The 22,671-nt window shown below is 53.5% G+C and overlaps 1 protein-coding gene and 1 long non-coding RNA gene across 3 annotated transcripts in view; one reads left to right on the forward strand and one right to left on the reverse strand.

Annotated features, from left to right (window-relative positions):
- The window catches only part of skic2 (SKI2 subunit of superkiller complex), a 130,309-nt gene that overhangs the window by 87,354 nt on the left and 20,284 nt on the right, over positions 1 to 22,671 (forward strand). For both annotated transcript variants that reach the window (XM_063047877.1, XM_063047878.1), the window contains 7 exons: positions 146 to 256; positions 2,456 to 2,567; positions 6,938 to 7,056; positions 13,907 to 14,044; positions 18,591 to 18,725; positions 19,294 to 19,398; positions 22,085 to 22,232. In XM_063047877.1, the coding sequence (XP_062903947.1) occupies positions 146 to 256; positions 2,456 to 2,567; positions 6,938 to 7,056; positions 13,907 to 14,044; positions 18,591 to 18,725; positions 19,294 to 19,398; positions 22,085 to 22,232 (868 nt within the window). The remainder of the gene's footprint in view (positions 1 to 145; positions 257 to 2,455; positions 2,568 to 6,937; positions 7,057 to 13,906; positions 14,045 to 18,590; positions 18,726 to 19,293; positions 19,399 to 22,084; positions 22,233 to 22,671) is intronic.
- On the reverse strand, positions 2,579 to 7,344 carry LOC134346504 (uncharacterized). Its single transcript, XR_010017939.1, has 3 exons — positions 7,290 to 7,344; positions 6,437 to 6,688; positions 2,579 to 2,787 (listed from the first exon to the last, which is right to left on the reverse strand). It is a non-coding gene; the product is annotated as an uncharacterized LOC134346504 (long non-coding RNA).

Below are 22,671 nucleotides of genomic sequence, written 5' to 3' on the forward strand. Positions count from 1 at the left end.
ATACTTGGGGGAGGAGGTGTGGCAGGGACTCTGTGTGAGTCCATCGAGGGCCGGTGGCTGCAGTTTCAAAAGTGTCCAATGTGGACAGAAGCACTTCCTCCTAGGCACTGCCAACTGCTCATTCCTCCTCTCTCCTCCCGGGCAGGTGCTGCAGATGGTGCAGCTGCTGAAACGAGGTATCGGTGTCCATCACAGTGGCATCCTGCCCATCCTGAAGGAAGTGATTGAGATGCTGTTCGCCCGAGGCCTGGTCAAGGTGAGTACCGGCCCATCAGTGCAGGTGCTCAGGGCGCTAGTATTGGTTTATAATTTGTCTAGGAATTGGCTTATTACTGATCAAGTTCAAGCTTTATTATTTTGCACCCACACGTGAGTAGAGCTAAATTAAACAACGTTCCTCTGGGGCCAAGGTACAAAGCACAGAACCGACAGCACATAGCACACATAGGACGTATGGTAATCATTTCAGAAAGAGTCACAAAGAACAGAACTCTGAGGAGAGAGTAGTGGTTTATTATTGTCACATGATACAGTGAAAAGCTTGTCTTACATTCTGTTCATACAGATCAAATCAGTATTAGGAGATTCCATTTCATTGGCTCTTCACTCAGCCCTGAAACACCTGAATAGCATTGATACATACATCAGGATGCTCTTTATTAACTACAGCTCGGCATTCAATACTGTCATCCCCTTAAAACAGGTCAATGAGCTTCAAAACCTTGGCCTCAATTCCTCCTTGTGTGATTGGATCCTCGATTTCCTCACTTGCAGACCCCAGTCAGTTCAGATTGGCAACAACATCTCCTCCGCAATCTCCATCGGTACAGGTGAACCACAGGGCTGTGTGCTGCGTCCCCCCTCCGCCCTCCCTGCTCTGCTCGCTTTGCACTGGTGACTGTGTGGCTAAGCACAGCTGCAGCGCCATATTCAGGTTTGCTGTTGTTGGCCGAATCAAAGGTGGTGACGAATCAGCGTGTTGGAGGGAAGCTGAAAATCTGTCTGAGTGGTGCCACAACAACCTCTCACTCAGTGTCAGCAAGACCAAGGAGATGATCATTGACGTCAGGGGAAGGAAACCAGAGATCCGTGAGCCAGTCCTCGTGGGGGGGGTGGGGAGTCAGCAACTTTAAATTCTTCATTGTTAACATTCCTGAGGACCAGTCCTAGGCCCAGCGTGTAAGTGCAGTTATGAAGAAAGCGCGGCAGTGCCTCTACTTCCTTGGGAATTTGCAGAGACAAACTTCTATAGATGTGTGGTGGAGAGCATATTGTCTGGCTGCATCACAGCCTGGTATGGGAACGCCAACACCGTTACATGGGGAAAGCCTGCAGAAGGTAGTGGACACAGCCCAGTCCGTCACAGGCAAAGACCCTCCCCACCATTGAGCACACCTATGTGAAATGCTGTTGCAGGAAAGTAGCATCCATCATCAGAGATCCCCACCACCCAGGCCACGCTCTCTTCTCGCTGCTGCCAGCAGGCAGGAGGTACAGGAGCCTCAGGACCCACACCACCGTGTTCAGGAACAGTTATTACCCCTCAACCATCAGGAAGGAGGTACAGGAGCCTCAGGACCCACACCACCGTGTTGAGGAACAGTTATTACCCCTCAACCATCAGGCAGGAGGTACAGGAGCCTCAGGACCCACACCACCGTGTTCAGGAACAGTTATTACCCCTCAACCATCAGGAAGGAGGTACAGGAGCCTCAGGACCCACACCACCGTGTTGAGGAACAGTTATTACCCCTCAACCATCAGGAAGGAGGTACAGGAGCCTCAGGACCCACACCACCGTGTTCAGGAACAGTTATTACCCCTCAGCCATCAGGCAGGAGGTACAGGAGCCTCAGGACCCACACTACCAGGGTCAGGAACAGTTATTACCCCTCAGCCAGCACGCTCTTGAATCAGAGGGGATATCTTCACTCGCCCTATCACTGAACTGATTCCATAACCTTCGGAATCATTTTGAAGAACACTACAGCTCATGTTCTCAATATTTATTTATTTAATTTGCAGTTTATCTTCTTTTGCACATTGCCAGCCTTTGTAGTTTTTAAATTGATTCTACTGTATTTCTTTATTTTAGGCAATAGACAATAGGTGCAGGAGTTGGCCATTCGGCCCTTCGAGCCAGCACCGCCATTCACTGTGATCATGGCTGATCATCCACAATCAGTATCCAGTTCCTGCCTTATCCCCATAACCTTTGATTCCGCTATCTTTAAGAGCTCTATCCATCTCTTTCTTGAAAGCGTCCAAAGACTTGGCCTCCACAGCCTTCTGGGGCAGAGCATTCCATATATCCATCACTCTCTGGGTGAAAAAGTTTTTCTTGTGAATGTCCTGAAGGAAGTGAACCAGGGTTGTCTATGGTGAGGTGTGCGTACTGTGATAATGAATTTGCTGGGAGTGTTTCCCGTTGCTCACGACTGCCTTCCTGCCACAGATCCTGTTTGCCACGGAGACCTTCGCCATGGGGGTGAACATGCCGGCCAGGACCGTGGTCTTCGACAGCATCCGCAAACACGACGGCACCAACTTCCGCGATCTGATGCCAGGTGACAGTGCCTGACCGGGGGCGGGTGGGGGTTACTGTGCTGCCCGCAATATTCACGCTGGGCCAGCAATTTTATCTCCCTCTTCTGAAGGTCACGCCTCAGCGTTGTACCTTGTAGTGAGCCCGTCCCATCTCTCCTTAGGATTAAAGGCCTCCCTCCATTTCAGGTGATGTCCTGGCTCTCCCTCCATTGCTGCCAGCTCCTTGCCGTCACTCCAGATCTGATGCAGAACAGAAATAAACACGCAATATAGAGCACGATAATTTAAAAACAAAACATTAAATATAAATGGAAACTGTAGCTTGTATGTCAATTGATTGTATGTCCATAAAGTGATGCTAGGTACAGAAGGTGTCTGACAGGAAAGGGTGAAGTAGTGTGTGCGTGTGCGCGTGCGTGTGTGTGCGCGTGTGTGCGTGTGTGTGTACGTGTGTGTGTGTACGTGTGTGTGTGTACGTGTACATGTGTGTGCGTGTACATGTGTGTGCACGTGTGTGTACGTGTACGTGTGTGTGTGTGTACATGTGTACGTGTACGTGTGTGCGCGTACGTGTGTGCGCGCGTGTGTGTACGTGTGTGTGTGTACGTGTGTGTGTGTGTACATGTACGTGTGTGTGTACGTGTGTGTGTGTGTGTACGTGTGTGTGTGTGTACATGTACGTGTGTGTGTGTGTGTACGTGTGTGTGTACATGTACGTGTGTGTGCACATGTGTGTGTACGTGTACATGTGTGTGTGTGTACGTGTGTGCGCGTGTGTGTGTGTGTACATGTACGTGTGTGTGTGTGTACGTGTGTGTGTGTGTACGTGTGTGTGTGTGTACATGTACGTGTGTGTGTACGTGTGTGTGTGTGTACGTGTACATGTGTGTGCGTGTACATGTGTGTGCACGTGTGTGTACGTGTACGTGTGTGTGTGTGTACATGTGTACGTGTACGTGTGTGCGCGTACGTGTGTGCGCGCGTGTGTGTGTACGTGTGTGTGTGTGTGTACATGTACGTGTGTGTGTGTGTACGTGTGTGTGTGTACGTGTGTGTGTGTGTGTACGTGTGTGTGTGTGTACATGTACGTGTGTGTGTACGTGTGTGTGTGTGTGTACGTGTGTGTGTACATGTACGTGTGTGTGTGTGTGTACGTGTGTGTGTACATGTACGTGTGTGTGCACGTGTGTGTGTGTGTACATGTACGTGTGTGTGTACGTGTGTGTGTGTGTACGTGTACGTGTGTGTGTGTGTACATGTGTACGTGTACGTGTGTGCGCGTACGTGTGTGTGCGCGTGTGTGTGTACGTGTGTGTGTGTGTACGTGTGTGTGTACGTGTGTGTGTACATGTACATGTGTGTGCACGTGTGTGTGTGTACGTGTGTGTGTGTACGTGTACATGTGTGTGCGTGTACATGTGTGTGCACGTGTGTGTACGTGTACGTGTGTGTGTGTGTACATGTGTACGTGTACGTGTGTGCGCGCGTGTGTGTGTACGTGTGTGTGTGTACGTGTGTGTGTGTACATGTACGTGTGTGTGTACGTGTGTGTGTACGTGTGTGTGTGTACGTGTGTGTGTGTGTACATGTACGTGTGTGTGTACGTGTGTGTGTGTGTGTACGTGTGTGTGTACATGTACGTGTGTGTGCCGTGTGTGTGTACGTGTACATGTGTGTGTGTGTACGTGTGTGCGCGTGTGTGTGTGTGTACATGTACGTGTGTGTGTGTGTACGTGTGTGTGTGTGTACGTGTGTGTGTGTGTACATGTACGTGTGTGTGTACGTGTGTGTGTGTGTGTACGTGTGTGTGTACATGTACGTGTGTGTGCACGTGTGTGTGTGTGTACATGTACGTGTGTGTGTACGTGTGTGTGTGTGTACGTGTACGTGTGTGTGTGTGTACATGTGTACGTGTACGTGTGTGCGCGTACATGTGTGTGCGCGTGTGTGTGTACGTGTGTGTGTGTGTACGTGTGTGTGTACGTGTGTGTGTGTGTACGTGTGTGTGTACATGTACATGTGTGTGCACGTGTGTGTGTGTACGTGTGTGTGTGTACATGTACATGTGTGTGTACGTGTGTGTGTGTGTACGTGTGTGTGTGTGTACGTGTGTGTGTACGTGTACATGTGTGTGTGTGTACGTGTGTGCGCGTACGTGTGTTCGCGTGTGTGTGTGTGTACGTGTACGTGTGTGCGTGCGTGTGTGTGTGTGTGTGTGTGTGTGTGTGTTTTCCCTCCCTCACTACTCTGAATGTATGTAATGCATCTGGGCCCCAGAGGAACTGTGTCCATGAATGGTCTGAATAGTAATTAAACTTGATTTGATCTGAACAAGCTGCATCACTCTGCACGGTATGGAAACAGCACTGCGGTAGACAGAAAGGCTCAACGGGTAGTCAGAACTTCCCGATGCATCACCGGCACTAGCCGACTGGCCGTCAAGGACATGTATACAGTAAGGCACCAGAAAAGGCCAGTATCATCATGAAGGATCCCACCGCACTGTCTGTCCCACTCCCATCAGGGAGGAGGCTACCTAGCTCCCACAGCAGGACCACCAGACTCAAAAACAGTTACTTTCCCCAAGCAGTAAGGCTGATCAACACCTCCACCCACATCCCCAACTCCGGCCCCGCCCTCCCCAGCCTGCCCTCTGGCCCTGCCCTCCCCGGCCCGACCTCTGGCCCCACCCTCGCCGGCCCGCCAGCCAGCCCTGTCCCTCCCAGCCTCAGAAAATAGCGGTATCGGTGAACTTTCCTGATTCTGTGGAATACATTCCGGGACCGTGAGAGGTTGTGTGAGATGTGCGAGATGTGCACTTTCAGGAGTATGAAACCGCTCGCAGTTTCCACTGCTGTGCTGCAGATGTAAAATGGAGTGGTGTGAGTACTCTTGAAGTCGACAACCATCTCCTTCGTTTTCTTGACTGTGAGGAGGAGGCTGTTTGCCAGGGCACCGGGCCTGTCTCTCTGTCGGCCATCTCATCGCTGTTGCTGATGGGCCCTACTACTGTTGTGTTGTCAGCGAACTGACAGTGTGATTACTGGAGTGTTTGACCGTGCAGTTGTGTGCGAGCAGAGTGCCCAGCACTGGGCTCGGCACGAGGGGTGGGCTTACCCCTGCTGAGGATGGTGGGGAGGGAGGAGGGCTCTGAGGTCTGCTGGTTAGAAAGTCACAGTGGTGTATTTGGATGGAGATGGTGGAGTTTAACATTCTCGCTCTGCGCCATGCGTGAATGACTGTCATGCTGCTTCACCCTGGGGCTGTTGACCCAGTTATCCACCCCTGTCCCCACGAAGCCAGCGAGCTCCAGGCGCTGCCACCCAGCAACGGAGAAACCGTTCCTTCCTTTCACTGAGTCTGGACAGCAGCTGCCACAACCCGGTGTCCTCCCGGGCACTGACCAATAAGAAGGCTGGAATATAGTGTTCCCATAGTGGGGAAGTCTAGGACCAGAGGACACAGATAGAGTGGATGTGGAGAGGATGTTTCCTATAGTGAGGGAGTCTAGGACCAGAGGGCACAGATAAAGTGGATGTGGAGAGGATGTTTCCTATAGTGAGGGAGTCTAGGACCAGAGAGCACAGATGGAGTGGATGTGGAGAGGATGTTTCCTATAGTGAGGGAGTCTAGGACCAGAGGGCACAGATAGAGTGGGTGTGGAGAGGATGTTTCCTGTAGTGAGGGAGTCTAGGACCAGAGGGCACAGAAGGATGTACTTTGGAGCAGTTATGAGAAGGAATCTCTTTAGCCAGATGGAGGTAAATCTGTGGGATTCTCTGCCCAGAGAGGACCATAGGGCACAGTAGCAGAATTAGGCCATTTGGCCTATGAAGTGCTCCATCCCCTCGGGATCTGCATTTGAGGTCACCACACCTCATTCAGTTACCTCCTTTAGAGTGTCACGGTACAGCAGTCAGCACAACGCTGTCACTGCTCGCGACGATTCAGAGATCAGTTCTGCTGTCCTATGTCCTTTTGTGTACGTGAAGGTTTCTTCCGGCTGCTTCCGATTCCTCCCACAGTCAAAGTCATACCGGTGAGTAGGTTAACTGTCCTGTGGTTAGACGAGGGTTAAATACTTGGGTTCCTGGGTCGTCGCGGCTCTGAGGGCCAGATGGTCCTGTCTCATGGCGTATCTCTAAATAAAATAACATGCCATCACTCGACACAGCTCCTGTTGTGCTTCCCTGCCCACCCTGGCAGGAGGGAGTAGCCCCTCCTCACTCATCGCCTCTCTGCCCCAGTTCCCTGGCTGTGACCTGTGACCTTTCCGCCCCCTGTGCCCCGGTTCCCTGGCTGTGAGCTGTGACCTTTCCGCCCCCTGTGCCCCGGTTCCCTGGCTGTGGGCTGTGACCTGTGACCTTTCCGCCCCCTGTGTCTGGTGCAGGAGAATACATCCAGATGGCGGGCAGAGCGGGGAGACGAGGGCTGGACACCACGGGGATGGTGATCATCCTCTGCAAGAGCGGGGTTCATGAAATGGCCGACCTCCACAGGATGATGCTGGTGAGTGGGGCGCAACGACTGCGGGGAGAGAGATGTTGGGGAGGCGGGAAGAGGGGGTAGTGGGGGAGATGGGGAGGGCTCAGTCGGGGGTTGGAGGAAGGGGCGTATGGGGAGAGTGGGAGGGAGAGTGGACAGGGCGGGGAGGTCAGTTGGGGAGGGGGGCCGATGGTTTTGGGGGGGGGAAGAAATGTAGGAGAATAGTTGGGAAGAGGAGTGGATTCAAATTGCCGTACCAGACAGTGATAGAACCAGTCAGGCCATTCCATCAGCGACACACACAAAATGCTGGCGGAATCTAGATTGAGGAAGCATCTGTGGAGAGGAATAGACGGTCAATACTTCAGGCCGAGACCTTCATCAGGACTGGAAAGAAAGCGGGGGAGAATGCCAGAATAAACAAGTGGCGGGGAGGGCAGGCTGAAGTGAGAAGCTGGGAGATGACTGGTGGAAACAGCAATGGGCTGGAGAAGAAGGTATCTGATAGAAGAAGGGAGTGGCCTCGGGCGAAAGGGAGGGAGGAGGGGTGCCAGGGGAGGTGGTAAAGCAGGGGAGGAGGGGTGCCAGGGGAGGAGGGGTAACAGGGGAGGTGGTAAGCAGGGGAGGAGGGGTAACAGGGGAGGAGGTGGTAAGCAGGGGAGGAGGGGTGCTAGGGGAGGTGATAAGGAGGGGAGGAGGGGTAACAGGGGAGGTGGTAAGCAGGGGAGGAGGGGTAACCGGGGAGGAGGTGGTAAGCAGGGGAGGAGGGGTGCCAGGGGTGGTGATAAGGAGGGGAGGAGGGGTGCCAGGGGAGGTGGTAAGCAGGGGAGGAGGGGTGCCGGGGGAGGTGATAAGCAGGGGAGGAGGGGTACCAGGAGAGGTGGTAGGGAGGGGAGGAGGGGTGCTGGGGGAGGAGGTAGTAAGCAGGGGAGGTGATAAGGAGGGGAGGAGGGGTGCCGGGGGAGGAGGTAGTAAGCAGGGGAGGTGATAAGGAGGGGAGGAGGGGTGCCAGGGGAGGTGGTAAGCAGGGGAGGAGGGGTGCCAGGGGAGGTGATAAGCAGGGGAGGAGGTAGTAAGCAGGGGAGGAGGGGTGCCAGGAGAGGTGGTAAGCAGGGGAGGAGGGGTGTCAGGGGAGGTGATGAGGAGGGGAGGAGGGGTGCCAGGGGAGGTGGTAAGCAGGGGAGGAGGGGTAACAGGGGAGGAGGTGGTAAGCAGGGGAGGAGGGGTGCTAGGGGAGGTGATAAGCAGGGGAGGAGGGGTAACAGGGGAGGTGGTAAGCAGGGGAGGAGGGGTAACCGGGGAGGAGGTGGTAAGCAGGGGAGGAGGGGTGCCAGGGGTGGTGATAAGGAGGGGAGGAGGGGTGCCAGGGGAGGTGGTAAGCAGGGGAGGAGGGGTGCCAGGGGAGGTGATAAGCAGGGGAGGAGGGGTACCAGGGGAGGTGGTAAGGAGGGGAGGAGGGGTGCCGGGGGAGGAGGTAGTAAGCAGGGGAGGTGATAAGGAGGGGAGGAGGGGTGCCAGGGGAGGTGGTAAGCAGGGGAGGAGGGGTGCCAGGGGAGGTGATAAGCAGGGGAGGAGGTAGTAAGCAGGGGAGGAGGGGTGCCAGGAGAGGTGGTAAGCAGGGGAGGAGGGGTGTCAGGGGAGGTGATGAGGAGGGGAGGAGGGGTGCCAGGGGAGGTGGTAAGCAGGGGAGGAGGGGTACCAGGGGAGGTGATAAGTAGGGGAGGAGGGGTGCCAGGGGAGGTGATAGGGGGGGAGGGGTGATAGGGGGGGAGGGGTGCCAGGGGAGGTGATGAGGGGAGGAAGGGTGCCAGGAGTGGTGATAAGGAGGGGAGGAGGGGTGCCAGGGGAGGAGGGGTGGCAGGGGAGGTGGTAAGCAGGGGAGGAGGGGTGCCAGGGGAGGTGGTAAGCAGGGGAGGAAGGGTGCCAGGGGAGTTGGGGTGCCAGGGGAGGTGATGAGGGGAGGAAGGGTGCCAGGAGTGGTGATAAGGAGGGGAGGAGGGGTGCCAGGGGAGGTGGTAAGCAGGGGAGGAGGGGTGCCAGGGGAGGTGGTAAGCAGGGGAGGAGGGGTGCCAGGGGAGGTGGTAAGCAGGGGAGGAAGGGTGTCAGGGGAGGAAGGGTAATGGGGGAGGAAGGGTGCCAGGAGTGGTGGTAAGCAGGGGAGGAGGGGTGTCAGGGGAGGTGGTAAGCAGGGGAGGAAGGGTGCCAGGGGAGGTGGTAAGCAGGGGAGGAGGGGTACCAGGGGAGGTGATAAGTAGGGGAGGAAGGGTGCCAGGGGAGGTGATGGGGGGGAGGGGTGCCAGGGGAGTTGGGGTGCCAGGGGAGGTGATGAGGGGAGGAAGGGTGCCAGGAGTGGTGATAAGGAGGGGAGGAGGGGTGCCAGGGGAGGTGGTAAGCAGGGGAGGAGGGGTGCCAGGGGAGGTGGTAAGCAGGGGATGAGGGGTGTCAGGGGAGGAGGGGTGCCAGGGGAGGTGGTAAGCAGGGGAGGAGGGGTGTCAGGGGAGGAGGGGTGCCAGGGGAGGTGGTAAGCAGGGGAGGAGGGGTGCCAGGGGAGGTGGTAAGCAGGGGATGAGGGGTGTCAGGGGAGGTGATGGGGGGGGAGGGGTGCCAGGAGTGGTGATAAGGAGGGGAGGAGGGGTGCCAGGGGAGGTGATGAGGGGAGGAAGGGTGTCAGGAGTGGTGATAAGGAGGGGAGGAGGGGTGCCAGGGGAGGTGGTAAGCAGGGGAGGAGGGGTGCCAGGGGAGGTGGTAAGCAGGGGAGGAGGGGTGCCAGGGGAGGTGATAAGTAGGGGAGGAGGGGTGCCAGGGGAGGTGATAGGGGGGGAGGGGTGCCAGGGGAGTTGGGGTGCCAGGGGAGGTGATGAGGGGAGGAAGGGTGCCAGGGGAGGTGGTAAGCAGGGGAGGAAGGGTGCCAGGGGAGGTGGTAAGCAGGGGAGGAGGGGTGCCAGGGGAGGTGGTAAGCAGGGGAGGAGGGGTACCAGGGGAGGTGATAAGTAGGGGAGGAGGGGTGCCAGGGGAGGTGATGGGGGGGGAGGGGTGCCAGGAGTGGTGATAAGGAGGGGAGGAGGGGTGCCAGGGGAGGTGATGAGGGGAGGAAGGGTGTCAGGAGTGGTGATAAGGAGGGGAGGAGGGGTGCCAGGGGAGGTGGTAAGCAGGGGAGGAGGGGTGCCAGGGGAGGTGGTAAGCAGGGGAGGAGGGGTGCCAGGGGAGGTGATAAGTAGGGGAGGAGGGGTGCCAGGGGAGGTGATAAGTAGGGGAGGAGGGGTGCCAGGGGAGTGATAGGGGGGAGGGGTGCCAGGGGAGTTGGGGTGCCAGGGGAGGTGATGAGGGGAGGAAGGGTGCCAGGAGTGGTGATGAGGGGAGGAGGGGTGCCAGGGGAGGTGGTAAGCAGGGGAGGAGGGGTGCCAGGGGAGGTGGTAAGCAGGGGATGAGGGGTGTCAGGGGAGGAGGGGTGCCAGGGGAGGTGGTAAGCAGGGGAGGAGGGGTGTCAGGGGAGGAGGGGTGCCAGGGGAGGTGGTAAGCAGGGGAGGAGGGGTGCCAGGGGAGGTGGTAAGCAGGGGATGAGGGGTGTCAGGGGAGGTGATGGGGGGAGGGGTGCCAGGAGTGGTGATAAGGAGGGGAGGAGGGGTGCCAGGGGAGGTGATGAGGGGAGGAAGGGTGTCAGGAGTGGTGATAAGGAGGGGAGGAGGGGTGCCAGGGGAGGTGGTAAGCAGGGGAGGAGGGGTGCCAGGGGAGGTGGTAAGCAGGGGAGGAGGGGTGCCAGGGGAGGTGATAAGTAGGGGAGGAGGGGTGCCAGGGGAGGTGATAGGGGGGGAGGGGTGCCAGGGGAGTTGGGGTGCCAGGGGAGGTGATGAGGGGAGGAAGGGTGCCAGGGGAGGTGGTAAGCAGGGGAGGAAGGGTGCCAGGGGAGGTGGTAAGCAGGGGAGGAGGGGTGCCAGGGGAGGTGGTAAGCAGGGGAGGAGGGGTACCAGGGGTTGAGGGGTAACAGGGGAGGTAGTGATAAGCAGGGGAGGAGGGGGAACAGGGGAGGTAGTGGTAAGCAGGGGAGGAGGGGGAACAGGGGAGGTAGTGGTAAGCATGGGAGGAAGGGTGCCAGGGGTGGTGATAAGGAGGGGAAGAGGGGTGCTAGGGGTGGTGATAAGGAGGGGAAGAGGGGTGCTAGGGATGGTGATAAGGAGGGGAGGAGGGGTGCCAGGGGAGGTGGTAAGCAGGGGAGGAGGGGTGCCAGGGGAGGTGGTAAGCAGGGGAGGAGGGGTGCCAGGGGAGGTGATAAGTAGGGGAGGAGGGGTGCCAGGGGAGGTGATAGGGGGGAGGGGTGCCAGGGGAGTTGGGGTGCCAGGGGAGGTGATGAGGGGAGGAAGGGTGCCAGGGGAGGTGGTAAGCAGGGGAGGAAGGGTGCCAGGGGAGGTGGTAAGCAGGGGAGGAGTGGTGCCAGGGGAGGTGGTAAGCAGGGGAGGAGGGGTACCAGGGGTTGAGGGGTAACAGGGGAGGTAGTGATAAGCAGGGGAGGAGGGGGAACAGGGGAGGTAGTGGTAAGCATGGGAGGAAGGGTGCCAGGGGTGGTGATAAGGAGGGGAAGAGGGGTGCTAGGGATGGTGATAAGGAGGGGAAGAGGGGTGCCGGGGAGGTAGTGATAAGCAGGGGAGGAGAAGAGGAATGAGGCCAGAGTCAGGAATTGAAGAAGCGGGAGGGGGAGACCTTACTGGAAGGTGGAGAAATCGATGTTCGAACCACCAGGTTGGAGACTACCCAGACTATAAAGTGTTGAGGTATGAAGTGTTTGGTGATAAGCTGAACTTCCTGAGAAGCTAAAGATACAGCTTCACTTCGCTTTCCTTATGGTCTGTGTGCTGGGGCCAGCTCAGTTCATCTGATACATGGACACTAAAAAATTTGAAGTTCTGACTTCCCCCACCACCGCTTCCCGATGTAGAGTGGCGCATGCTTGTCGTCTTCCTCATAAGACCATGAGACAGAGGAGCAGAATTAGGCCATTCAGCCCATCGCATCTGCTCCACCATTTCATCACGGCTGATCCCAGATCCCACTGAACCCCACACACCTGCTTTCTTGCCATAACCTTTGATGCGCTGACCGATCAGGAAACTATCAACTTCTGCCTTAGATATGCGCATGGACTTGGCCTCTACCACAGTCTGTGGCAGAGCATTCCACAGATTCACTACTCTCTGGGTAAAAAAAAATTCCTTCTTACCTCCTCTAAAGGATCGCCCCTCAGGTTTGAGGCTCTACTCATTAGTTCTGGATACCCCCATAATAGGAAACATCCTCTCCACATCCACCCTACCTAGCCCTTTCAACATTCGGTATGTCTCAATGAGATCCCCCTGCATTCTTCTAAATTCTGGTGCGTACAGGCCCAAAGCTGCAAAATGCTCCTCAAATGTTAACCCCTTCACTCCCAGGATCATCATCATGAACCTCTGGACTCTCTCCAATGACAACACATCCTTTCTGAAATATGGGACTTAGAACTGTTGACTATACTCCCCGTGCCTGACTAGTATCTTACAAAGGCTCAGCATTATCTCCTTGCTTTTGTATTCTATTCCCCTTGAGATGAATGCCAACGTTGCATTTGCCTTTTTTTACCACAGACTCAACCTGTAAATTATCCTCCTTTCACGAGGACTCCTAAATCCCTCTGCACCTCTGATGTTTGATATTTCTCCCCATTTAGATAATAGTCTACACTATTGTTCCTTTAACCAAAATGCATTATCATATATTTCCCAACTCCGTATTCCATTTGCCAATTTTTTTTTGCCCATTCTTCCAATTTGTCAAGGTCCTGCTGCAATCACATCGCTTCCTCAGCACTACCTACCCCTCCACCTGTTGTCGTATCATCAGCAGGCTTTGCCACAAAGCTATCAATTCCATTATCTAAATCACTGACAAACAATGTGAAAAGTAGCGGTCCCAATACTGCCCCTGAAAATCACCACTAGTCACTGGCAGCCAACCAGAAAAGGCCCCCTTTAGTCCCATTCGTTGCCTCCTGCCTGTCAGCCATTTCACCTGCAATCCACCTGGGCAAGCTCCTCTCTCATGCCTCTGTAATTCCTTTTATTCCATTGTGATTCTGATACATCTGACTTGTGCTTCTCTCTCTCAACTTGCGGTACGAATTCAATCATATTATGATCACTGCCTCCTACGTTAAGCTCCCGAATAAGATCTGGGTTATTACACAACACCCAATCTAAGAGAGCCTTTCCCTGAGTAGGCTCAAGCACAAGCTGCTCTAAAAAGCCATCTCGTAGGCATTCAACAAATCCCCTCTGTTGCGATCCGACACCAATCTGATTTTCCCAGTCGCCTTGCATATTGAAATCTCCCGTTACAATTGCAACATTACCCTTATTACATGCCCTGAGGCTGTGACCCTGCAGAACCTCTCATCACAGCGCTAAGCAGTATTGTACCCGTATTGTACTGTCTCAGTACTTTTATATTTGTGTGCTGTAGCACTTTTTTTACTTGCAGTTATTTTGTAAATCACACTATTCTTTGCACTTCTGGTCAGATGCTAAATGCATTTCATCGGCTTTGTATCCATACTCAGCACAATGACAATAAAGTTGGATCTAATCTAATCTAATCTTTCCAGCTCCCTTTGCAATCTCAACCCCACATCTAGGCTACTACTCGGAGGTCTATATATGATTCCCTTAATTTTCTTTCCACCCTTGCTTTTTCTTAATTCCACCCACAAAGATTCCCTTCCCTGATGTCGACTGTCCCCCTCTCTCTGCCAGTCTCCCCCCCCCCCCACTGACGCTGAGCGAGTTGTTGTTATTGTGGCACCACCCCACCAGGTGCCCTGCCTGACTCCCTGCCACCTGTATTACAGGGGAAGCCGACCCTGCTGCAGTCGCAGTTCCGTCTGACCTACACCATGATCCTCAACCTGCTGCGGGTGGAGGCGCTCCGCGTCGAGGACGTGATGAAACGCAGCTTCTCTGAGTTCCACACCCGCAAGGATGCCAAGGTGGGTGGGAGCGCCCCCTCCCTCTGACGTGTCCCCTTGCCTCGGTTATTTGTCTGTGTGTCAGCATGTCTGCTGTGCACAGGAACGGGTTCCTGCCTGTGTCTGTGTGTTGTCCTTGCCTGTCTACTCAGGTCTGTGTGTACGCACATCCAAGTTTATGTATTATTTGCTTTCAGGTCTGTCTGTGTATCACAATCAAGTTCATTATCACTGGCTTGTTTATTTACTGATAGAGCTGGACCTTTGAGCCAACCCTAACCTAGCCATGGGGCAATCTACAATGACTAATTAACCTACCCAGTACATCTTGGGACTGTGGGAGGAAACTGGAGGGCCCATGAGAAACCCACTCGCTGCAGAGGAGGACGTGCTGTGACTCCTGACAGAACTGAACCCCAAACTCTGTCACAGGGTCCCACTACCGTGGCACAAACGTTGTGAGATGTGCTGTTTCGCAGCAACAACAGGGAGCAGCTTCTTTAAAATTCCTGTAATTTGTAAAATAAATAAATTGTGTCATAGGGGCCTAGAGCACACAGCACAGTGACACGTCCTTCAGCTCATGTTGAGCTGTCATTCTGCCTTGTCCAATCGACCTGCACCTGGACCACGGCTTTCCATACCCCTCCCATCCACGTACCCGTCCAAGTTTAAAGATTGCAGTCAAATTCGTGTGTAAGCAGCAACAAGCATGACCCCCCCTCCCCCCACTGGCAAAAAAAAGCATAGGCACCTGCCACCGAGCACTCGAGCATGTGGCAACAGTAAAGACACCAACTTGCAGTACCCCAAAGACCACTCCTTCACCCTGTATTCAACATATGGCTAGCTTTTTCTCCCCCCCCCACCCCACTAAGGGAGAAAGAGGCATCTCCATTTCACAGTGAGATGGGAGATATAACAAACAACTCACTGGCTTACGATATTAAAAGTCCGTTGCATTGCTTTTTCTGAGCTCTGTGCCCAAAGATCTCAGGTCAGCCAGAGATCTTCCAGCTCCCACGACACACCGGTCTGGCGGGACACTGACCTTCGATTTGCCCGTCTCCAGAGCCCTGACATCCTAGGCTTTCAAAGGTGAGCCGAACTCTAAGGCCATGCCCTTGACATGTCGGACAACAGCCGGTCATGAAATCCCGAGAGCAGGTCCCATTCCCACAAAGAACTGAACTCAGCGTGTAACTCCAGGTCAGGGTCTTCAAAAGAACCCTGAAAGGAGGAAGATATAGATATTCAGGATGGAAACAGAGCTGTTTCCGAAGATGTAAGCAAAGGAGTCGCCGTTTAGAGCCACCTTGATGAAGCTCTGCCCTCCGTTCCACACTCTCACCACTCTCCAGTTCCCCTGAAACATTTCACCTTTCACCCGTAACCCATGATCTCTAGTTCTAGTCTCACCCAACCTCAGTGGAAAAAGCCTGCTTGCATTTACCATTTACCCCCTCCATACCCCTCATATGAACGTAAGACATAGGAGCAGAATTGGGCCATTTGGCCCATCGAGTCTGCTCCACTATTTTGTCATGGCTGATCCATTTCTGCTCTCAGCGCCAACCTCCTGCCTTCTCCCTGTATCCCTTCATGCCCTGACCAATCAAGAATCTATCAACCTCTGCCTTAAATATACATAAAGTCTTGGCCTCCACAGCTGCCTGTAGCAAAGAGTTCAACAGATTCACCACCCTCTGGTTAAAGAAATTCCTCCTCATCTCTGTCCTCAAAGGCGACACCTCTATTCCGAGGTTGTTTCCTCCGATCTTAGACTCTCCCACCATAGGAAACATCCTCTCCACATCCACTCGATCCAGGCCTGTATTCTGTATAATTCTGTATACCTCTACCAAATTTCCCTTCATTCTCCTACATTCTGGAGAATAAAGTGCTGACCTAGTCAATCTTTCCCTGAAATCCAGGTCTTGTTATCGTCCGTGGAAATGATTTCCTGTTACTCTTTCAATCTATTGACGTCTTTCCTGTAGGTGCTTGACCAGCGTGTTGTGAAATTTGTTGTTTTACAGCAGGAATGCACTGCAGTGACACAAAAGTTTGTGTAAATTGCAAAATAAGTAAAGATTGGAAAAAATAGGCATTACAAAGTTAGTATTCATGGGTTTTGGAGTATTCAGAAATCTGATGGTGGAGGGGAAGAAGCTGTTCCTGAATGGTTGAGTGTGGGTCTTCAGGCTCCTGTATCTCCTCCCTCTATTCTCTGGTAGTAAAGAGAATGGGGATGTCCCATGTGCATTTTCTATACTTGTACCTGGCTATGCACAAGAATATCTTTATGCTCTGGTTCGAGTGTGTCAGTGTGTGTGTATCTAGTTTTTCTGAGGGAGAATTGGGACTGAGTTTGACCCTGTGATATTTATGGAAGCTTGGGTATAGCTGAGACAAATCTGTCTGGGTTCAAGTTCTAGTTTAATTATTATTCAACCACACACATGAACACAGCCACGTGAACAGTGTTGCTCTGGGGCCAAGGTGTGAAACACAGAATGAGCAGTCACACACAGCACACACAACCCATGTAATTACAGAGCAGAAAACATAGTCACACATAGCACACACAACCCATGTAATTACAGAGCAGAAAACATAGTCACACAGCACACACAACCCATGTAATTACAGAGCAGAAAACATAGTCACACATAGCACACGGCACACGTGATCCATATAATTATGGTAGCAAAAACATATGTGAGGCATGGGAGAATAGGACCAACCAAGTGTGACAGTGGAACTGGAGGAAATAGCGGAGATACTTAATGAATACTTTGTGAAGACACAAAGCTTGGGGGTGTTGTGGATAGTGTGGCGGGCTGTCAGAGGTTACAACGGGACATTGATAGGATGCAAAACTGGGCTGAGAAATGGCAGATGGAGTTCAACCTGGATAAGTGTGAGGTGGTTCATTTTGGTAGGTCAAATAAGATGGCAGAATATAGTATTAATGGTAAGAATCTTGGCAGTGTGGAGGATCAGAGTCCTGTAATCATACTACGCTCAATTCTGGTCGCCTCACCACAGGAAGGATGTGGAAACCATAGAAAGGGTGCAGAGGAGATTTACAAGGATGTTGCCTGGATTGGGGAGCATGCCTTATGAGAATAGGTTGAGTGAACTTGGCCTTTTCTCCTTGGAGCAACGGAGGATGAGAGGTGACCTGACAGAGGTGGAAAAGATGATGAGAGGCATTGATTGTGTGGATAGTCAGAGGCTTTTTCCCAGGGCTGAAATGGCTAGCACGAGAGGGTATAGTTTTAAGGTGCTTGGAAGTAGGTACAGAGGAGATGTCAGGGGTATGTTTTTCACTCAGAGAGTGGTGAGTGCGTGGAATGGGCTGATGGTGTTGGAGGCAGAAGCGATAGGGTCTTTTAAGAGACTCCTGGATGGCTACATGGAGCTTAGACAAATAGAGGGCTATGGGTAAAGCCTATGTAGTTCTAAGGTAGGGACCTGCATGTTCGGCACAGCTTTGTGGGCCGAAGGGCCTGTGCTGTGCTGTAGGTTTTCTACGTTTCTATACAGTTGCACACCGCACACAGCACATAGCACATATAACCCATATTATTACGATGGTCGAAAACATACAGTCACACACAACACACAGCACGTATAACCCATAAAATTACAGAGCAGAAAACATAGACACACACAGCACACGTAACCCATATAATTATGGTAGCAGAAAACATAGTCACAAGAATAACAGTATAGTGTGAGTCCCTTGGTGTCACGGCCTGTTGATGGTGCATGGTTCATTGTCCTGGAGCCAGGTTTCTGCAAGAACAATGCATCAGGTGCTCGTGCGGCAACAGGTGAATGCAGTTCAGCTTGCCTTCCACCGAGCAGACACCAGAGCAAGCGGTGCCCAGGGTGAACGGAGAAATTCAAATGGGGGTTCAACTTGGGCAAATGTGAGGTGGATTTTGGGAAATTAAACCAGGGCAGGACATGCTCAGTGAATGGTAGGGTGCCGAAGAACAAAGAGACATACTGAAGGACAGTTCCCTGAGGGGAACACGGGTAGACAGGGTGGGGAGGAAGGCGTTTGGCACGTTGGCCTTCAGCAGACAGAGCACAGTAGCGGGCAGGCATGTTGAACTGAGACCCCACTACTGGAAGGATGGTATTAATTTGGAAAGGATGCAGTAAACATTCGGCGAGAATGATAAACTTTAGTTCTATGTGTTAATGAGCCATCACAATCCCAGGTTTGTGCCGGGGACAGTCTGTGAGTGTCACAGTGCCTCTTCTGCCAACACAGCATGCCACAGCTCACTAACCCTAACCCGCATGTCTTTGGCCTGTGAGGGGGGACTGGAGCACCCAGAGGAAACCCCATATGGTCAGGGAGAACGTACTAACCCCTTGCGGACAGTGGCAGGAAATGAATCCGGGTCACTGGTGCTGTGAGGCGTCGTGTTATCCGTGCCACCCTCGTTGAGTGGCCTGTGAGGGTATTAACCCGGGTGGGACTCCAGGGTTTGAGCTGTGAAGAGAGGTTGCAGGCGGTCACAAACAGGAACCGTTTACCTTGCAGATATACGAGCAGCAGATCCAAGACCTGACCAAGAAGCTGGCCAACTTGGACGTGGAGTGTGTTGGGCAGCTGAGTGACCTTGAGCACTACTACATCACCGTACGGGAGCTCCTGTACACGCGGGCCTCTCTGCAGGTACACTACACCTCAGCGCGATGCAGCGCCGCTCTGTCAGGTAACATGAGACAGGGAATTCCAGACCCAGTGTGACGTCAGACAGTCGTGAATGAAGGGTCTTGGCAATGGTGCCCAGTGTCGCCACACTTCCAGTGGCAACATACATCGCCCACAACTTCGGACTGTGGGAGGAAACCAGAGCACCCAGAGGAAACTCGCGTGATCGGGGGGGAGAACGTACACGGTTGTTACTGACATTGGCGGGAATTGACCTTAGACCACTGACGCTGTAGAGCGTTGCGCTAACCACTGCACTACCGCGTTGCCCTGCAGAGGTAGCAGAAATTCCCCCGCCGTCCCCTGGTTTCTCGTACTCACCTACATGCTCGCGGTACCTTGCATCGGCCGTTTCACCTCGCAACCAGGGCACGTAGGCGGACGCGGACGCCGGAGTGCTCGGGTGGAGCCCACACGTTCACTGGTCGAGCATGCGTGCTCCACACAGTGTCGGGAATGAGCGAGTTACTGGAGCTGTGGTTCTGATGGGGTAAGCTCTGACCCGCATCTGCGCCCCATTGCTTTGCAGAAGAAAGTGATGGAATCGACGAGTGGGGTGAAGGCTTTGTCTGCAGGGCGAGTGGTGGTGGTTAAAACTCAGCAGCACAGGAATGCTCTGGGAGTGATCCTGCAGGTAGGAGTGAGGGGATGGGATATCCGTCTGTCTACGTTTGTGTATGTGTGTGTTTTTTTTAGTCCACAGTACAGAGCAGGCCCTTCCAACCCTTTGAGCCGTGCCACCCATCAGCCCATCGATTTAACCTTAGCCTAATCGCAGGACAATTTACAATTAGATGGGCTGAAGGGCCTGTTTCTGAGCTTTTCTATTACCAATTGGCCTACAAACGGGTACGTCTCTGGACTGTGGGAGGAAGGAGGAGCACCTTGCAGAACCCAGCCTGCCCCTGGGGAGGAATGGACAGACTTGCTCACGGATGATGCCGGAATTGAACTCCAAACTCTGATGTCCTGAGATGCAATGGCATCACATTAACCAGCACCCTACCGCGGCCCCCCCACTGTGTGTTTGTACGTGGCTTTCTGTTCACTGAGAAGCTTCTAACAGGCGTCATCTACTCTCCAGATCCATTTTGTTACCATACGTACATTGAAACAGGCAGGGAAATGCTGTGTTGCATGAACAACCCACAGACCCTAAGCAGCACACAAAATGCTGGAGGAACTCAGCCGGCCAGTCAGCGTTTCAGACCGAAATCCTTTGGCAGGACTTCGACATTTTGTCCCTAGAAGCTGCCTGGCCTACTGAGTTCCTCTGGCATTTTGTGTGGGTGTTGCTCGGACTTCCAGCATCTGCAGATTTTCTCTTGTTTGTGAACGGACCTGAGGATGCGCTGGGGCCAGCCTGCAAGTGTTGATGCACGTTCTGGTAACGACATAGCATGTCCACAATGCTCGACAGTGCAACACACACCACAACAGCAAAACAGGCCCCGTCCCTCCCTCCCACCCACAATCACGGAAACTTCTTCCACTGTAAACTAGGCCTCCAGCTTGTGACACGTTCAGGCACGCCATGGGTAACCTGAGGTCCGTTCTGGGACGCTGTTTAACTAGACTCCGGCTGGAGACTCTAAACTCAGTCACTTAAAAAAAACCCACACCATAAGACAGGAGCAGAATTAGGCTATTCAGCCCATCGAGTCTGCTCCACCGTTCCATCATGGCTGATTTATCCCTCTCAACCCAATGGCCTTCACCCCATAACCTTTGATGCCCTGACTGATCAAGAACCTATCAAATTGCACTTTAAATACACTCAATGGCTTGGTCTCCGCAATCATCTGTAGCAATGAGTTTCATAGATTCCCTACCATCTGGCTAAAGAAATTCCTCCTCGCCTCTGTTCTAAAGGGATGTCCCTCTACTCTGAGGCTGGTCTGGTCTTAGACTCCCACAGCATGGGAAACATCCTCTCCACATCCACTCTTTCTCAGCCTTTCAATACTTGATAGGTTTCATTGAGATCCCTCCATTCTTCTGAAGTCCAGCAAGGTATCAAACGCTATCTCATACGTTAGCCCTTTCATTCCTGGAAACATTCTCGTAAACGTCCTCCTGGACCTTCTCCAATGCCAGCAATATTAGTAACTACAAATCTATTGGAATAGTGTTAGACAGAGCGCAGAAGTGAGAAACTGCAAGCCCAAGAGATTCTGCAGATACTGGAAACCCCGAGTAGCGCACACAAGGTGCTGGGGAAGCTGAGCAGGTCAGGCAGCGTCTATGGAGGGGAATAAACAGTCGACACTAAAGGCCACGTCAGCACTCTGTGCGAGTAACGCAGAGGCAGGCTTTTACTGGGCTAAGCCAACTGTCCTTTGGCCCCTTTCCACTGTTCGGCATATCTCTTCCACATTCCCAGATCACGTCCTGTACTTTCCTACCTTTTCCCTCCATACTTGGGCCAGTGTATGGTGGAGGTTAAAACAACCACGTTTCTGGAATGTGGGCGGAAACAGGAGCACCTGGGGGAAGCCCATGCGGTCACAGGGTGAACGTGCAAACTCCGCGCAGACAGCCACCTGATGTTGGCGTTGAACTGGGGTCTCTGGGGCTGAGAGACCGCATCAATGTAACTCGTTAGATCGCTAATGTGAGGGCATCTGCCCACCTACGTCATCCCGTCTCTTTGACTGCAGACCTACTGATGGTTGCCTCATGCACAGGCCATAGAGTGCCTCAGCACAAAAACAGGCCCTTCGGCCCATCTAGTCCATGTTGAACTGTTATTTTGCCTGGTCCAATCATCCGTACCTGGACCGTAACCCTCCAAACCCTCCCATCCGTGTACCTATCCAGACTTCTCTTAAGTGTCAAATCTGCATCCACCACTTCTGCTGGCATCTTGTTCTCCACTCTCACCACCCTCTGAGTGAAGATGTACCCCCTCGTGTTCCCTTTAAACATTTCACCTTTCACCCGTAACCCGTGACATCTAGGTGTAGTCTCATGCAACCTCAGTGGAAAAAGCCTTCTTGCGTTTACCCTGTCGATACCCCTCTGTCATATCTCCCCCTATTTTCGGACTCTTCAGGGTATAAATTCCTAATCTATAACTCAGGTCCCGGCAACATCCTTGTAAATTTTCTTTGTACTCTCTCTGGAGGTTCAGGCTGCTGGGCATCCTGCGGTGAGATCCGGGGATGGGGGGATGAGGGGTGGGTGGTCAACTGGCTATGACTCTGTCGTCTGGCTCTGGGTGGGTGAGTGTGCTGAGGCGAGGGAGGTGGCAGAGCCGTCGATGAGGGAGGGAAGGCAAGAGGGGTTGTCCCGCAGTCACTGTAGCGCTTCTCCCTCAGGTTTCCGGTGACTCGGGCAACCGGTCGTTCACCACCCTGGTGCTGTGCGATTCACGAGGAGGCCAGGAGGAGAGGGGAGGGGGTGTGGATTCCTCGGCAGCTCCCACCCCTGATCAGCTGCTCGCCAACAAGCTCTTCCTGCCCGAGGGTGAGTCTAAACCTTCCTGCGCACCCTTTCCTCCCCGCCACATAACCCAGCCCTGTCCCCCTCCCCACCCAGCTGCTCTCCACAGTACCTCCCAGCCCTGTCTGCACCCCACCTCTGTCCCGTCCCCGTTCAGTACCCCTCAAACCTCTCCCTCATACCAGACATCGATGCAGCCAGTCACAGCACTCTGCACGGTACGGCTGTAGGAATTTGCAAGTGCCTGGGTGACATACCAAATGAGATATAGCAGCTACGGTGCCTCCTTTGCAACTGCATCGATATGTTGGCCCCAAGATAGATTCTCAGAGAGATTGCGACCAAGGAGAGAGAGGACCAGGAAGTGGGATGGAGTTGCAGTCCTGAGCCCCTCTGTGGTGGGGGGGGACGGACAGCATGAGAAGGTGAGCTGACAGATCCTCACCTCTGACCATCCCTGCAT

The sequence above is a fragment of the Mobula hypostoma genome, chromosome 5 (genome assembly GCF_963921235.1).
Source record: "Mobula hypostoma chromosome 5, sMobHyp1.1, whole genome shotgun sequence".
Classification (NCBI taxonomy): domain Eukaryota; kingdom Metazoa; phylum Chordata; class Chondrichthyes; order Myliobatiformes; family Myliobatidae; genus Mobula; species Mobula hypostoma.